Here is an 18,870-nt window from a genome sequence, read left to right as displayed (position 1 = left end):
TTACTTTTGAAAAAAATAAAAAATAAAAAAAAGATTACTTTTGACTATGAAATTTTGTGACTATGCTTTGCTTTAAAAGCTCTAAGGGCATTTGACAAAATTCAACCTCTATTCATGCTAAAACCTATCAGCAAACTCAGAATAAAAGGGAATGTCTTAAATTTACCAAAGGACATCTATTTAAAAAAAAAAAAAACAAACTACATAACATCTTAAGTAACATCATACTGAGTGATGAAGGGCTGGAAGCATTCCCCTAAAATGTGAAATGAGACAATCAGGTCCACTCTCATTTCTCCTATTCATCACTATAATGTGGCCATAGCTGGTGGAAACAAGAAAAAATTTAAAATTAAAAAACAAAACAAGGCATACAGATAGAAACATTCTCTACTCCTAGACAACATAATTACCTATGCAGAATATCTCAACTGACAAATAAGCTTAGCAAGGATGCAGAATATAAGGCCAGTGTCATATTACTACATATTAACAAAGAAAAATGAGCAACTAAAAACTTTTAAGTAATTTCATTTATGATAGCACCAAAAAGAAAAGAAGTATTTATGCATAAATTGAAAAAAACATATGTGACATCTCTATGTTGGAAAAAAACCTCTATAAACAAAAAACTTGAGGAAAGAAATAAAATTAAGATATAAAATAAATGGCAAGATAAATATTTATTGCTTGTGGATTAGAAGAAACAATATTGTTATCATGTCAATATGTCAATTTCTCCTACATGTCTAAGGATTCAACACAATCCCAATCAAAATCCCAGCAGAATAGCAGGATTTTTATCTTGTAGAAATCAAAAACTCATTGTAAAATTTACATGAGAAGGCAAAGATGCTAGAATAACTAAAAGAATTTGGAAAAGGATAACAAATTGAAAGACTTACACCACCTGATTTCAAAACCTGATATTAACCGACAGAAATCAACAGTGTAGAATTGGAGAAAGGATGATCATATATTTAAATGGTACAAAACAGAGTCCAGAAATAGACTCACACATATATGGTCAATTGATTTTAAACAAAGATGCAAATAATTTTATAGAGAAAGGAGTTTTTTAAACAGATGGTACTGAAACAGATATCCATATACAAAATATAAATAAAAAACAACCTTCCAAAAAAGACTCAATCCACAGTTCATACAATCTATAAATATTAATTTAAAATGGATCATAGATCTAAATATAAAACCTAAAACCACAAAATTTTTAGAAGAAAACAGAGGAGAAAACTTTGTGATCCTCAGTTAAAGATTTCATAGACCATAACATCAAAAGCATGATCCATAACAGAAAATAATTGGACTTTACCAAAATTATAAATTTGTTTTATGAAAGATACTTTTTAAAGGAATAAAAAGATCAACCCCAGTCTAGGAGAAAATATTTGCAAAACAGATGATAAATGATTTATACCTAGAATATGTAAGAAACTCTAAAATCTTAATAAAACAAACAACCCAACTGAAAACACTAACAAAATTTCTGGATAGGTACTTCATCAAAGAATAAATACAGATGGCACATAAGTACATGAAGATGTTCAAAGTTTTTAGTCCTTAGGGAAAATCAAATTAAAATCTTGAGTACAAATGCACATTTATTAGAATGGCTAGGATTAAAAAATATTGATGATACCAGGTGCTGGTAAGAATATGCAGTAACTGGAACTCTTATACATTGCGGATGTTAATGCAAACTGATACAGCCACTTTGAGAAACAGTTTGGCAGTTACTTATAAGTTAAACATACAACTACCATATGACCAAGCAATCCTGCTCCCAAGTATTTACCCAAGTGAAATGAAAACTCATATTCAGAAACATAAAAAAGTATAAGAATATTTATAGCAGTTTAACTTATAATTTCGAAAAGCTGGAAACATCTGCAAAATCCCTTAACTGGGTAAACAAACTGTGGTAACATGTGCCACTTTCTAAAAATATCTTATTTGTTTACTTTCTCCTCTTTGTCTTCTCATAATATAACATAAGCTTCCCCAGAACATAAGAACTTTGTCTTTTATTCAATGCTGATTTCTGACTACCCAGAACACTGTCTAGCATATCAAAGGTACATAATAAATATTTGTTGAATATTAATGACAAGAAAAATAATATTTATGTATGGCTTTGTAAGTGTCATGCGAAATTTCAACAGCTTGGTTATACTGTATTATGTATGTAGGCAACTAAGACATAGAGGGCATAGAATCTCTTGCACAAGGTCACACAATAAATAGCTAAGTAGAATATGAACCCTGGCAGTGTGACTCCAAAACATGAACTTAATCCAAATGAAGAAGTGTTGGAAGGGCATTACAGGAAAGAGTAAAACGCAGGGAGGTGAGGAACAACATGGTCTTTGCAGGAAACTATAAGAAGGCCAATAAGTATTTATGGCAAAGAAAACTAGATAGAGGCCAGATCATGAAGAGCACCATATGCCAGGTTAAGAAACCTGGACTTTACTCTAAAGGAATAGGAAACATTTAAGAGGGTTAGCAGGGGAGCAGCAGAGTCAGATTTACAGTTTACCTTGAATACTCCAGGTCAGTGGGAAAGATGGACTTAAATATAGCACAAAACTGGACAAAACTCCATGTTGAAAGACTACAGTCTTTGTCAGGCAACATAATATAGTAGATTGAACTTGAATGATAGCAGAGATAGAAAGACATATAGAAATTCAGGAAATGATTTTGAAAGTATTAAAATCAAGAGGCAAATTTGATTTCATCATTTATAAAATGAAGATGATAATAGTAACAACCTCCCAAAGTTAGTGTAAAGATTGAAAATAATGCATTTGGCATAGTACTGGCACAGTGTAAGTGATCATGATAATTATTACTAGTTTTAGATATGGATCCACAAGGAAGGAGTCTAAGATAACTCCCACATTTCTAGCTTGAAAGACTGCATGGAGACTAGTAACATTCACTAGAATATATAGTAGATCGAAGAGGCAGATTTAGAAGGTAAGATAAAGAGCACTCACTTTTGTAAATCATGAGTTAGAAACAGTATGGAACATTCAGTGGTGATGTCCAAAAAGCAACTGAATCTAGGAGTTTTAATCTCAGGAGAGATTAAGATACAATTGGGAATATGGAAGAGATATAAATGTAAGACATAATGCTGTGAGATAGAATCATGGTGACTATCAATGTTTAAGGAGTTTCTACCATAGGAGAAGCCCATGAAGGACTTTTGAAGAATCAGAAGAAATAAAAAAGGATATACAAGGAGATTCAAGAGAGGAATATCAGAAAAGCCAAGCTAACAGAATTTCCAACAGTGAACTGTCAACAGTATCAAATGCAAGATAAATTAAGATGATGGGTATAATATGCCTACTGGATTTAGCAACATGAAAATCACTCATGACTATTGTAATAGTGAAATGCCTGTTTAAACTTCTTTAAAAAAGAAAAAAAGAAAAGATAACACAAAGTATAATGCCAGCTAAGTTTATGTTTGAATGCTATCATTTTAAATTATACTAATAGTATCTGGTGTAAGTGATATAAAAGACAAGTATACAAACTGTATACACAAAGGCATTGATACATATGTATATCATTATTATGAACATATATGCAAGTAATTCCAGGTATAGTTCTTAGACTTACTAGCACTTCCTAGATACTCAAATTTATCTCTGTAAAAGATTACAAGTAAAAACAATAGAAGCCAACTTGAAAAAATGAAAATATTCATGCTGGCAGTATTTGCACAAAAATTGAAATAATACAGTTGATATGCAAATTCCTTAAGCTTACTTAAGCTAAAAATACAAATATGTGTCTATATTGCAGACACCGTTTAGGTGTTTTATAAACATCTATTACCAATCTCCAAAACAATAACTCAAAGCAAGTAGTACTAAACCAAATTTAAACACGAGTAACTGATGCTTAGCAGGGTTAGTAACTTGTCCAAGGACACAAAGCCAGCAGGTAACAGAACAAAGATCTTGATGCCAGGACTCATGCTTTTTCCCACTACATTCTTACTCTCTAATGAACACCCTTTCTCTTTGAAGCTTACTATAATACACTACCTACCAAACTACTTTCACTTCATCAGAATGTCCAAAAAAGATTAATAGAAGTCTCCATTTGCCTAGAAATTTTTCAATTTATGACTTCTATCTAGTTGTAATTATTAGAGCATCTTTTACTCTCAAAATTGACTAAATTTGGATAATATGGTCATCCTACTTTCAATGTATTGATCTATCATTCTTTCACTAGCTTTCACCTTACCATTACTCCTTACTCCCTTAATATACTCTTCCTTCTCCAGGCTTTCTTGAATGTACCCTGGACTCTCATTCTTCTAGTAGTCTGTGGTCTGTATTGGTGAAAACACAATCATATTCTGTTTACAATGAAAACAGACTATCTGGTACTGAATTTATCCTCCCAGTATGAACAAGCAAGACACCTGACAAAATCTATAAGCTGTTTTTTTTTTTTTTTTTTTTTTTTTTTTTTAAGCACTAGACAGCTGGCAACTCATGACTGATCTCTGAGACAAGGGAAACAAATGAGGTAAGCCCTGTGATCACTAAGGTTTTCTGTCTGGAAGCACCTTCTGAACCATGACAAAAGACAAAGAACTCATGCAAAATGACAACTCACTGAATTGAAGAAAAAGAAGTTGGAGTTCCAAAATGAAGCTGGAGATGGTATGGTTAGAATTATAGAACAAAGCACTGGAGAAGACTATGCTCAGACAAAAAACTATAGAAATTTGCATTGGGTCCAACTTGATTTTGATTCTCTAGCTGAATGCAAAAATGTACACGCATAAGGTAAGACTCCATGAAAACAGATAAAAAATAATTACAAGAAAATGGTGGGAAAAAATACACAGAGCTAGATGACATTCAAATTCAAACAAATCAGAGTGGAAGCCTCAATGAATACTTCACTAGAGATTCCAGAAAGATCACATCTTAGTAGCAGGGTTAAACCAGCCCTAAACTAGAAGCTAATCTAGACCTGCCTTAGCAACACTTAAAAGCAAGCCTTCATAACCACAATGGAGTAACTGTTCCGTAACTGTCCTCTTACCATAAATTAAAAAACTAGATGAAATATATGAATGTTTTCAGACACTGGATAATAGGCATCACAAGCTAGGATCCCTGAGAGAAAAGAAAACAAATGAGATAATTCCTATTATTACTCTGGCTTTCAAGATGCAGGGATGGGAAACATTCCAGTTGTAACCAGAATAGAGAGGCCCCATTGAATACTTGGAGCATTCAGTAGATACTCTAAAAGGGCTGTGTCTGACCCAAGTAGAAATGAAGTACCATTACTGAAGGCCTATACTAACAAAGATTTAAAATAAGCCTCAAAAAAATTAAGCTTAGTTTAACTGTCTGCCAAAAAAGAAAGAAGAAAACAACAAAAGCCTAAATAATTTTTTTCTTTTTTTAAAGATTTTATCCATTTATTCATAAGAGACACAGACAGGCAGAGACATAGACAGAGGGAGAAGCAGGCTTCCCACGGGGAGCCCGATGTGGGACTCAATCACAAGACCTCGGGACCATGCCCTGAGCCAAAAGCAGAAGCTCCATCACTGAGTCACCAAGGTGCCCCTACTTTTTCTTTAAGGAAGAAAAGAAAATAGAAACCATCAAAAACATAATAATCACAATGCCAGATTCAATAAATAATGTCTAGATAGGCAAGAAAGCATAGAAGTGTGACCTATAATCAGGAGAAAAATAAAATCATACAAATCCACCCAGAAATGACAAATAGAATACTCAGCAATCTTTATATGGTTATAAATGTATTCAAGTTATAAATAATAGTGAAACGGAATATAAGGGAAGGGAGAAGAAATGTGTGGGAAATATCAGAAAGGGAGACAGAACATAAAGACTCTTAACTCTGGGAAAGGAACTAGGGGTGGTGGAAGGGGAGGAAGGCAGGGAGTGGGGGTGAATGGGTGACGGGCACTGAGGGGGCACTTGATGGGATGAGCACTGGGTGTTATTCTGTATGTTGGTAAATTGAACACCAATAAAAAATAAATTTATTAAAAAATAAATGTATTCAAGTATATTATAGTATATCCAAGGATTTAATATATAAAATAAACATAATGAGAGAAACAGATGGTATAAAAAAGAACCAAGTGAAAATTCTCATTTATTGCTAGTGAGAATATAAAAGGATACAACAATATGGGGAAAGGATTAACTCTAAAGTGGTGTGAAGGTACTTTTTGTAGTAATGGAAATGTTTTATATTTTGATTTCTCAACTTGTTGAGATATGATTTTCATACAGTCAAATTAAAATACTGTTTCCTCAGGAAAAGTAAAAACAACACTATGGTTAAATCAAACTATCTCCCTATTCTACATGTACACCGGCTTATAGCCAAAAAAGGATAGATGAAAAACACTCACATTGAATTTTATACCTTTAAATTCTTACCTGTATATCTCAATGGTACCTTTACTATTCTCAACAAATGATATTATTCTACCCTGGGTCATTTACTCTTCCACTCTCTTTGATCAGTACATTATACCTTGTATTACTTCAAATTTCCAAAACTCCTTCCCCCATCATCAATCTCTGCTGATGATCTTGCTTCCTATTTCACTGAAAACATTGAAAGAACAGAAGAAAAACTCCAGATTACTTCCACTACCTTTATCCACTTACTACCATCAGCTCTGACTCATTCTTCCCTTCAACATGTTATTATATGAGAAATATTTGTGTTCCTATGTAAAGGCAACTCATCAATTTATGAACTGTCTCTTCTCGATATGCAGGATCATCACTCCAGAAACTATCCATTCTCCTCTCTGTATCATCAGTTGTTTGCTCTTTACTAGATCATTCTAATCAGGATATATACATGCTATTTCTTCCATCTAATCAATTTTTTTCCTCAAATCTACTACCTCTATGGGCTACCATTCCATGTCTTTGCTCCTCTTTGCAGTGAACTTCTTCAAAAAATGCTGCCTACATTAGATGTCTCCAATGCCTCTCCTCTCATTCTCTTTTTAAAAAATTTTACCTTATTACGGCAAGAACATTCAACAGATCTACCCTTAAAATTTTAAAAGCACAATACATTATCATTGACTACATATAGGTAGAATATTGTAGAGTAGATCAATATAAGTTAATTATCTTGTTTAAAGCCTATCAATTTGTAAATCACCATTTGCCCCTCCCAGGCAAACACCATTCCATTTTTTGCCTCTATGGTTTGACTATTTTGGATACCTCATGCAAGTTGAATCATGCAATATTTGGCAACTTAAATATCCAACAACACATGAATAAAGAAAATGTGGCATACACATACAATAGAATACAGCTTTTGAAAAGAAGGAAATTCTGCAATATATGACAACACAGATAAACAATGAAGATATTATGCTCTCATTCTCTAAAGTCCACTTGAGCACTCAATTGAAACTGCTATTTGTCAGGGTCATTAACTACTTCCACAATCCCAAATCCAACAGTCAATCCTGTGTCCCCATCTAACTTAAACTATCAGCAGCATTTATCACAGAGCATTACTCACTTCTCTTTCATGATTGTTCTTCACTTGTATTCCAAGATAATATACACTTGGATTCCTTCTACTAGCAACCTGTTCTTTTCAGTTTCCTTTATTGGCTCCTTGGCCAGAGGTCCTTCAATTCACTACTTAATCCTCTCCTCTTCTCCATTTACACTTATTCCTTTAGTAAAATTATCCCTTTATTATGACTTTAAATATTATCCGTATGCCAGCAATTCCCAAATATATAGCTTCAATTCTGAGTTCTCTTTCAGACTCCAGATTCATGTATCCCAACTGCCTATTTAGTAGTGTATTTAAATATATGATAGGTATGTCATATTTAACTGTCTAAAACTGAACTTATCTTTCTCCCAAAACATGCTCCTCTGGCTGCCTTCTTTGTAGATCAGGTACTTATGCCAAAACCCTAAAATCATCTTTGATCTCTTGATCACACTCCATATCAAATCCAGAAGAAAACCCTCTGGTCATACTTTCAAACACTTCTCACCATTTAAATTGTTACCATAATAGTCCAAACCACTATCCCTCTCACTGAAATTACTGTAAAAGTCTCCATACTGGATTCCTGTTTCTATCCTTGGACCCATTCTGTTTTTAATATCTAGTTTTAAGAGAGAAATGCCAATAATTATATGATTTCAGTCATATCATATAACTACTCTGTTAAACTCTAATTTTTCTGTTTCATAGTAAAAGATAATTACTCTACTATGATTCGCCACATCCTATAAAATCATCACTCTAACCCACCCACTGCTATCCTACCACATACGTATTTCTTTGACCGTATTTTGTTCTACTTTCTGCCTTGCTCACACAGTCTAATCACACTGGTTTCTTTGTTGTACCTCAAATGAATCAGGTATGATCCTACCATAGGACATTGGCAGCTTACAAGAATGCCCTTCTACCAGGTATTTGTAAAGTATATTTCCTTACTTCTTTTGTCTTTGCTCAAACATTACCGTCTCAAGAAGGCCTCATTTAATGACTATTCATTTTGTTCTACTCTACATATCTTTCTTAACTTGTTCTACTTTTCTTTTAAAAATTATCACTTTTAATACATTTGTTGTCTATTTTTTTACCCTTCTCTTTAACCCAATGTTATACCTAGAATGCAAACCCCACAAGTGCTCCTTTTTTTCCTAACTTGATTGCTATATTCCAAGTGCTACAACTATATCTAGAACAAAGAGGTACTCATCAAATATTTGTTGAATAAAAGTATGTCCTCCATGGGGCACCTCTCACCCTCTCCTCTCCCTCGTCCCCATCCCTCTCTATTTAAAAAAAGAAAAGTATATCTTCCCTAATTGTTTAGGCCTTCTTTGATATCTTTTAATAAAGTGCTATAATTTTTTTCATAAAGTCTTAAACCCTAAACATCTTTTTTAGGCTTCTCTTATGTATCTTAATTTCTTTGTTGATGTTTCTGTGATACATGAAATTTTTTCTGATTGTATTTTCTAGTTTATTATGCTAATATTAAAGGAAAATTATTAAGTTACACATGTTGATCTTGTATACAAGAATATTTCTCAGCTCTGTATTAGTTCTAACAGTTTGCCTATAGGTTATCTTTTATTGTCAATCATATTCATAAAGTCATAATTGTGTCTCTTTCTTTCTAATGCCTTATCTCATTTGTTTACTTTTTTTATCTTATTGCTTAGAGACTCCATTACAATTCTGAAAACTATATTGATAAAGTCATTCATGGCTTCCTCTTGGCTTTCAACTGGATGGGTTTTTCTTAATTTAGTTTTTAATGCCAGTATAAATAACATACAGTGCTATATTAGTTAGAGATATACTGTATAATTATTTAACAATTCCATACATTACTCAGTGCACATCAAGATAAGTGTACTTTTAATCCTCTTTACCTATTTCATCCATTTCCCCACCTACCTCACCTCTGGCAACCACCAGTTTGTCCTCTATAGTTCAGAATTTATTTTTTGTTTGTCTTTTTTTCTTTCTTTGTTCAGTTGTTTTTTTTTCTTAAATTCCATATATGGGTGAAATCATATGGTATTTGTCTTCCTTTGACTGACTTTTCCACTTACCATTATAGCTTCTAGATCCAACCATGTTGTTGCCAATAAGATTTCATTCTTTTTATGGCTGAGTAATATTCCATTGTATTTGTGTGTGTGTGTGTGTGTGTGTGTGTGTGTGTGTATCACATCTTCTTTATCCATTCATCTGTCAATGGACACTTGGGTTGCTTCTGTATCTTTACTATTAAAATAATGCTGCAATATATATAAAAATGCATATATCTTTTCAAATTAGTGTTTTTATATTTTTGGGTAAATACCCAGTAGTAGAATTACTGAATTTTATGGTACTTCTATTTTTAATGTTTTGAGGAACCAACATATTGTTTTCCACACTGGCCATACCAGTTTGCATTTCCACCAACAGTACATGAGGGTTCCTTTTTCTCCACATCCCTGTCAACATTCATTATCTCCTGTGTTTTTTATTTTAGTCATTCCAAAAGGTGTGAGGTGATAATCACCTTGTGATTTTGATTTGCATTTCCCTGATAATGAGTGATGTTGAGCATCTTTTCATGTGTGTTTGCCATCTGTATGCTTTTTTTTTTTTTGAGAAAGTCTGTTAAGTCTCCCCATTTTGGTAGTATTATTCATTTTCAGTTGTTGAGTTGTATAAGTTCTTTATATATTTTAAAGACTAACCCTTTAATGATATTTCATTTGCAAACATCTTCTCGCATTCAGTAAACCGTCTTTTTGTTTTAATGAGGGTTTCCGTTGCTGTGCAAAGTCTTTTATTTTGATGTAGTTCCAATGTTTATTTTCGCTTTTGTTTCCATTGCTTCAGGTGACATGTCTAGAAATATGTTGCTATGGCTGATGTCAAAGAAAATTACTGTCTGTGTGCCCTCTTCTAGGATTTTTATAGTTTCAGGTCTCACATGTAGGTCTTTAATCAATTTTGAGTTTATTTTTGTGTATAGTGTAAGAAAGTGGTCCACTTAAATTCTTCTGCATGTAGCTCTCCAGCTTTACCAACACCATTTGCTGAATAGGTTGCCTTTTTCCCATTGTATATTCTTTCCTCTTTTGTAATAAATTAATTGACCATATAATCATGGCTTTATTTCTGGATTTTATATTCTGTTCCCTTGATCTATGTGTCTTTTTTTTGTGCCAGTACCATATTATTTTGATACCTATAATTTTGCAACACATCTTAAAATCTGGAGTTGTGATACCTCCAGTTTTATCCTTTCCTTTTCAAGATTGCTTTGGTTATTTGAGGTCTCTTGCAGTTCCATACACATTTTAGTATTCTTTGTTCTAGTTTTGTGACAAATGCTGTGGGTATACTTTTTTTTTTTTATTTTTTATAAATTAATTTTTATTGGTGTTCAATTTACCAACATACAGAATAACACCCAGTGCTCATCCCGTCAAGTGTCCCCCTCCGTGCCCGTCACCCATTCACCCCCACCCCCCGCCCTCCTCCCCTTCCACCACCCCTAGTTCATTTCCCAGAGTTAGAAGTCTTTATGTTCTGTGTCCCTTTCTGATATCTCCCACACATTTCTTCTCCCTTCCCTTATATTCCCCTTCACTATTATTCATATTCCCCAAATAAGTGAGAACATACACTGTTTGTCCTTCTCCGATTGACTTACTTCACTCTGCTGTGGGTATACTGATAGGGATAGCATTAAATATACAGATTGCTTTGGATAATATGGACATTTTAACAATATTAACTATTTTAAACCATGAGCATGGAATATCTTTCCATGTGTTTATGTCACCTTTAATTTTCAAGTGGATGCTTTTAAAGTTTCATTCATAATTACGTATGATGCTTGATCTTGATTCTCTGAAGAGATCCTTTATCAATTAAAAAAGATCTTTTCTCATCCTACTTTGCTCAAATCTTGCTCAAATGGGTTTTAAATTTTAGCTATTGATTTCTATGCATCTATTGAGATGATATTTTGAAAGGCAGCATAAGACAGAAGAGAAAAAGCTCTGGAACCAGTAAATAATATATTCCAAAATACAAATAGGATACTAGTAAACCTAAAAAAAAATATGAGCTCCTAATATCTATCTACAAACACTACAGTAGGAAATTTGCATACATAGTCTCATATAATTTTTATAATACTTACATGAAGTTGTAGTATTATATTCAGTTACAGATGGAAAACTTAGATTAACTGATCAAGGATAAAACAACTCACAAGTATCAGAATCAGGATTTAAATCAAATGTGTTTGAGTCCATTGTCTATGCTCTTTCTACTGTGATATGCTGCCTCAGTGCACTGATAATTTTCACCAGGATGATGTTTCACTGAACTAAAATCTCCAGCATGGAGACTAAAGACACTGCAAATTATTGGAATTTTGAAGTTCAATTCAGACATGTTATATATAAAAGTGTGTGTGTGATTAAGCAACATCACTGCTTATAGTAATGTAAGAAATACTTCATAGTTTAAAAAACACTTTTAAAAAAAATTTTTCCATCACATACCTCAGAGGTTGGTTGGCACAACCAAACTAAAGAGGATTGATGAATTAAGAAAAAGAGCCAAAATAATAAATAGATCTGTTTTGTTGTCTCACGTTGTTGCTGGAATGTAATTAATTCCTTTATGACTAGAGTCCTGAAACTACATATATATGTATATGTACTATATATAACTACATTATATCCCATTTACCTGTGTAAAATTTCAAAGTAAGTGAGAAAAAAGAAACAATTTATTCTAAATATATGAAATACTGAATTCATGGAAACAATTAAAAGCAAGAAATTCAAGGAGAAGGATCTCATTGACCACTAAAAGGACAGTAAAATGGCATAAATATTCTGGTACTAATATAGAATATGTATCAAGAGTTCGAAAATATTTTTATCACTTGTCTATCAACTCCCCTCCTAGGAATTTATCCTAAGTAAGCAAAATTAAATAAGGGTAATATTTCATACATGAAGATATTCACTACACTTATTTATAACAACAGATAATGGAATATAATCTTTACGCCCAAGATTAAGAAAATGGTCCAGTAGTAGAAGGCTATTATACAGCCATATTTATGAAGTTTTTAGTGACAGAAAATTGCTTGCGTACTATTTAGTTTCTTTAAAAGCAAAACATAAAAATTCATATATGGTACAAAATTTAATTATGCTCCAAAAAATAAAGTAGGAAATAAAAAGCCTAGAAGTAAATATGCCAAGACATTAGTAACATTTGTTTCCAGATAGTATGATTACGTGTGTGCTTTTTTTCTGCTTCTAATAATTGTCTCTATTTTCCAAACACATTGAGCATCAACTACTTTAATCAAAAAGAGGTAAAATTAAAGAGATAGAAACAATATAAGGGAAAGAAAAGAGTGTTTAAAAGTCAAGATATATCATTTCCCCCCCTCTTACTAGCTGAAGTTTTATCATGAGTATTTAAACAGGAAGATTCATTTTCACATCACACAAGTATTTTGCTGCATCAAGAATAAATTTCCACATTAGAGTATTTAATACATGTTCTTCAGAGAGAAAATTACCTTTTAATAAAGATGTCATGACATTAGTTTGCATAGACTCTTGCAAACACACTATTTAGCAACTACTTTGGGGGGTTTTATCAGTCCTAGAATACAGCACCATATGTTTCAAGCTTTAATCACTTCTTACAAATGTCAAGGGAAATAACCAAAGAGCTAGACTTGTTTGTATGGTATATTTGATGCTGTAATTTTTAACATTCATTTAATGGACTCAGATTTTGATGACTAATACTTCTTTTGCTTGCTAGCACCAAACCCTAAATAAGGTTCCTGACTAGATTACATTCATGAAGGTCTCATTTTAACGGAAATTAGAGAGATAGAAAAGATGATAGGAAGAGACATTATAAAAACAGACCTGACAAGTCAAACCTAATAGCAAAACCATTCTCTTTTATGTAGACAACCATGAAAACAAATATCCTGTGAGCTAGAGATATATATTGTATCTTTCTAGCAGATCTTTATGCCATCTTGAGACAGATTTCCATAACTATATTATGTGATTACAGTTGATGAAGCAATGGCCCAAAGAAGGAGGCTGATAAAGAATCACACTCCAGGAAACCAGATAAACATGTTCATGATTTCTAATTGTAACAACAGTAGAATAGCACTGGATATGAAGATAGAAACCAAGAGAGTCAGAGTAAATATTGGCTCCTCCAACTTTAAAAATAAGCATTCATAAAAACAGCACCAACTTTCTTATTAGAATAATTCCTTGGAATGTATTCATGTTACTTGCTTAACTGATAGACAAGACTGCAAAAGAGCTGTCTGACTTTAGCATATAGTATAAAAATTATAACATTCTGGAAGAAACCTTTAAAACAACAAAAAGAACATACCTGTAAGCAACTAGAAGAGCAAAGAACAAGAAACTGAAATTTATGAGCAACCTGTCCAAAAATCTATCTCAGGTAGTATCACTTAAGAAACATATTTTCCTGGGTACCTGGATGGCTCAGTTGGTTGAGCAATGGGCTCTTGATTTCAGCTCAGGTCATGAGCTCAGGGTTGTGAGCTCCAGCATGGAGCTTGCTTAAGATACTCTTCTCTCCCTCTCCCTCTAAAAACAAAAGCAAAACAAAACAAAAAAAAACCACATTTTCTCTGTCTAATCAAACCACTCCCCACCACTCCCCCTGACTAGAGGAGCTATGTAAGATTATTTGTACAGAGACTAAAATGCAAGAAAAACTGGGCTAAGAATTTAATGTGGCCCAAAGCTAAAGAAACATAATAATTTCAGAGCTTTCACTAAGTCTCTATTTAGCAAAGATATAATTAGGATAGAAGATTCTTTTGTTTGAAAAGTAACAGGTCTCATTTCTTAGGAGTTAGTCAATTCCTGGATGCAAAATGCAAGCTAAAGGATGTGCATGTGCTATGCATAAAAAGGAAAATAGTAAACCCCTTTGGGAAATTAGAAATCCTGGCAGATTATACTGCTTTTAAGAAAATGCTTCCCTTCCTTCTTATGAATTGACTATATTGCTTCGGAATTATTGTTTGTTTTTCAGTGCTATATGTTACAACTATAAGTTACTGACATGAGACACCAACAGAAGAATGAGAGGTTGTGTGTCTATCTAAGAAGCAGAGAGATCTTGATAGAGGACCTGAAGGTGGAGTGCCAAAACTCAGTCTTGTAGATGTGGCTATAGTCTCCTGCTATAAATTATACTCTTAGGATTCAGTAACATAAACTTGAAAATACATTTTGTGAATTACTAATAATTTTGTTGGAAAAAGTGGGTAATCCTATCATCAGGTGAACCCCTGGTCAGGAAAAGTGTAGGTTTTCCTAAGGTGGGTAAAGGGGAAAATATTGTTATTCTTAATATGAGAAGCTGAAAAAGGAATTCTCTCATTGGAGAATAAGTGAAACTAAGAAGCAAAGCTAGGAACTAAAGTATGTCCCTAAGCAGCTTTCTGTGATGGTTTTAAAATTTTTTCCCACTTACCCTAAATCATGTTTAGCCAACAATATAGATAATTCTCCCATCTATTTAATTCCTTCCAGTTAGCTCTTAAACTTCATTAAACATTACATACATCTGTGTTATTACATACAGTCATGTGCCAGTGGTGTTGAAAGAATTAAGAGAATCAACAGTAGAGTGAAGTGACTGTTTCCTGCAACCCTTTCCTGCTGAAGGCAGCATGCCAGTCAGTCCCTAAATTCCAGGCACTGATCAATGTCAGACACATGAATCAAATTGCAGTTGAGAAAAATGGAGAGAAGCAAGTAACTAATTAAAGGAGCAAACAGGATGGACTGACTTGGGAGGGAAAATTAAGCCAACCTTCCCTTTCTCCCAAGTATATTAGAGAAAGATGACCCTGAAGGAAGAAGGCAGATAGATATTAGGTTATGGGGCTATGTTTTCATTTGCTTAAAAGAATCATATCGCTATATGTACAAAGACTGTGCAGTCTTTCCATGATTAGATGTCCTAATATAACAGAATGATAAATGATTTCTTAGTATTAGATGTTTATTAACGTTTGTTCAAGTCATATGCATTTAGTTATATTTACAATATACTCTCACTCCAAATATTTGAACAGGATTATAAAAAACATACATAGAAAAAACATACATCTAAATAGAAAATGTAGATGAAGAAATTGTGTTTAAAGACAGATTAATATGATCAGAATGAAAGAAAAATTAGTACACAGAAGTATAAGCCACAAAGTTTTCAAGAATCATTAGCAAGGGCTATAAAATTGGCTCTTGAATTTTCCAACAGATTAAAAAAAGCAAGTAGGAGGAGTTATAAGAATCATATTATTTTTAACATATAACCACTTGCTTGTACAAAAGAAGAAAACTCTTTCTGAAACTGAGGCCTGTGAGAAATGTCCCTCACAAGTCTTTACAAAAAATAAGTAATATGGAAAACAGCACTCTGTAATAAACATAGTAACAAGTCACTTCCAGTGGTTCCTTATAATACTCCTCAAAGAAATCCAGCACATTATGCTAATTCTTCAATCAATAAAGAACATTTTTTGTTCTTAGATAATATATTTGTATTATTTAATATCCACCAGATAATAAAAGCCAGCATTTTATACCTGTACATCTCTGCATATCTCTTAAAACTATATCATTGCTAGAGATACACAAGTATATATTCTTAATCTGGACATTATTTTGAGATTTATAAAGTAAAACAAAAGCATAATCTTCTTACCAAAACCACACTAAAGATATCCAATATTTCCCTCACCTGTGATTCTTTCACATTTTCAACAGTAAAGTTGAACCAGACTCGGAATCGTGGATTACAGGTATCCGGCCGAATGAATAAGTCATACTCAAATTCAGAGACCTGGTCCACCCGTCCAAGGTTACCTGGTGATAAAAATTTAAAAAATCATGTTTTAACAGAAGTTCATGCAGCTCAATAGCACATCCACTTAAATACTATGAGCTCTGACAGCAACATTTGTCATTATTCAGTACTTGTAGGTTCAGCATTCACACTCTATAAGGCCGCCAACTCTGAATACAGCACAGGATAAGAGGAGCCTTCCAGCTAGTCCTTGCCGTGGTACAAGCAACTCTTTCAGTTCTTATCACCCAGATCTGTTTGTGCTACAAGTGACAGATTTTTAGTTTGGGATGTAACATGGAGGATGTAGCAAGCTCGATAAGCCAAAAAGAATCACAAACTTTCTAGTTTTAAAAAAGGACGATAATATATTTTGTATTAAGCTTTATACAAACTTCCACTAACTCTAATATACTTGATCTTATTTAATTCTCACAACATTGCCTAGCAGTTTGTAGTATTTTCGGTAATTTCCAAACTTCTATCAGAGCATATTAAAGGATATGTAAAATAAGGTTTTATTTTTTTTTATTTTTTTTTTCATCCAACAAGCAGCCATAACTTTATTAATGATAGAAACAGTACAAATTTCAAACCAAGCTGTAGTTATTCTTTTGAAACACCAAAAAAAAGTCCTCGTTTTCATACGGTTACATTGTTAATTCCATAATAGCATTTACAATATCATTACTGTTGTTCTTCAGGGCTCGGACTGCCTTTGCTCTTGACACATTTGCTTGTGACATGACCAATTCTATGTCCTTAACCTCTACACCCGTTTCATCAACCTCTTCTTCTTCACTCTCCTCTTGTACAGTTGGAGTCTGTGTGTTTTCTTGAATGTTTGAGACAGCTTCACCTTGAACTTTGAATTTCTCAGCAGCTGCTAGCTGTGCTTGCTGAGATAAGTCCTCAATCTTGGCTTCCCCAAAAACTATGTAGGTATCTGAAGCTGGGCTCTTGTAGACATCTGGTTTTGTGATGACAAACAGGATATTCTTAGATTTCCGGATAGTGACTCTTGTAACCCCTGTAACCTGTCGAAGACCCAGTTTGGACATAGCCTTTCGTGCCTTCTTTTCACTCCGGCTCTGTTTTGCTTTACTGACTGGTTCTTCATCGATTTCAGCTGCTGCTGCCAGCTGGGCTTTTTGTGTGGTTGCTTGTGTGGAATCCTGTTCCTCAAGTTCTGGTACTGATTCATCACTGTCAGATTCTGTTCCAGACCCTGTCTCAGCCTGGGGCTGTGGCAACTCCTGCTCTGTAGCAGGGACGGTTTCTGTGGCTTCACCAGGCATTTTGTGCGCGGAACGCGGAACCAAGATGGCGGCGGAAAGAGAGCGAGCGAGAGCGTGACCCACGCCTGTTGCAGGAGGAAGCCTAAAATAAGGTTTTAAACAAAAATTACAAGTAGTTGCTTCATAAGAAAAATAATGGCAAATTCACAAACAGCCATGAAATTAATTTCCATTTTCTCTACCAATAGAACAGTTATATCAAAAATGTAGGTTGACAGAGGGGAGGTTGGTGAGAGAGGGGTGAAGTAATTAAAGGTGATCAAGAGTACATTATCTTGATGAGCACTGGGTAATAAATAGAACTGATGAATCATTACACTGTACACCTGAAAATAATATAACACGGTATGTTAATTATACTTCGAATTTATGAAAAAGAAAAAAATGTATGAACTTAGGTGTTACTTCCATTCATTGTATCTCCTCTCTTTAACTTCTATTCTAATGAGCAGTAAAATGCCCACAATTGTCACAATGTGATGGGATAAAAAATAAAGCAAATAGTCTGGTGAATTCCCAAGTCAGATAATCAACATCTGAAAAAGAGTAAAGATAATAAAAGACAGCAACAAAGAAATTGACTGAGAAATCAGTACTCTATTGTACCTGAAGAGCATAGCAGTATCCTGCTTTAAAATAAGCTCTTGGGGATCCCAGGGTGGCTCAGCGGTTTAGCGCCTGCCTTCAGCCCAGGGTGTGATTCTGGAGTCCCGGGATCGAGTTCTGGGATCAAGTCCCGAATCGGGCTGCTTCTCCCTCTCCCTGTGTCCCTGCCTCTCTGTCTCTCTCTGTCTCTCATGAATAAATGAATAAAATCTTTATAAAAAAAAAAAAAGCTCTAGTATGTCTTTCTCGAAAAGAACACTCATAGTTAAACTTTAATCTTAAATGTATCAATGTTTTCAATTAATTCTTTTTCTAATTCTACTAGCATGTTACTTATTTTAACTAAGCATTAGTCGCGTTGTCACAGATGGAATACTAGCCCGGGAATCAGCAGACCTGAATTCTAGCTCAACTGACTCTC

At 33.7% G+C, this 18,870-nt stretch overlaps 2 protein-coding genes across 2 annotated transcripts in view; both read right to left on the bottom strand.

Moving 5' to 3' along the window:
• AGBL4 (AGBL carboxypeptidase 4) overlaps positions 1-18,870 on the bottom strand; it is a 1,386,151-nt gene that overhangs the window by 1,071,680 nt on the left and 295,601 nt on the right. Inside the window, exon 3 of the mRNA XM_055341596.1 lies at positions 16,441-16,565. Within this exon, the coding sequence (XP_055197571.1) occupies positions 16,441-16,565 (125 nt within the window). The remainder of the gene's footprint in view (positions 1-16,440; positions 16,566-18,870) is intronic.
• LOC129520550 (nascent polypeptide-associated complex subunit alpha-like) lies at positions 17,062-17,921 on the bottom strand. Its single transcript, XM_055341594.1, has one exon. The coding sequence runs from the start codon at positions 17,841-17,843 to the stop codon at positions 17,196-17,198; it is 648 nt and encodes a 215-aa protein (XP_055197569.1). The 5' UTR covers positions 17,844-17,921; the 3' UTR covers positions 17,062-17,195.

Source organism: Nyctereutes procyonoides, unplaced genomic scaffold (assembly GCF_905146905.1).
Source record: "Nyctereutes procyonoides isolate TBG_1078 unplaced genomic scaffold, NYPRO_anot_genome, whole genome shotgun sequence".
Lineage (NCBI taxonomy): Eukaryota > Metazoa > Chordata > Mammalia > Carnivora > Canidae > Nyctereutes > Nyctereutes procyonoides.
Note: the sequence above shows the minus strand (reverse complement) of the source record. Positions and strands in the feature narration are given on the sequence as shown.

What these genes read in the sequence shown, in the direction of transcription:
- LOC129520550 (XM_055341594.1), bottom strand. Translation starts at nt 17,843, where the DNA reads ATGCCTGGTGAAGCCACAGAAACCGTCCCTGCTACAGAGCAGGAGTTG.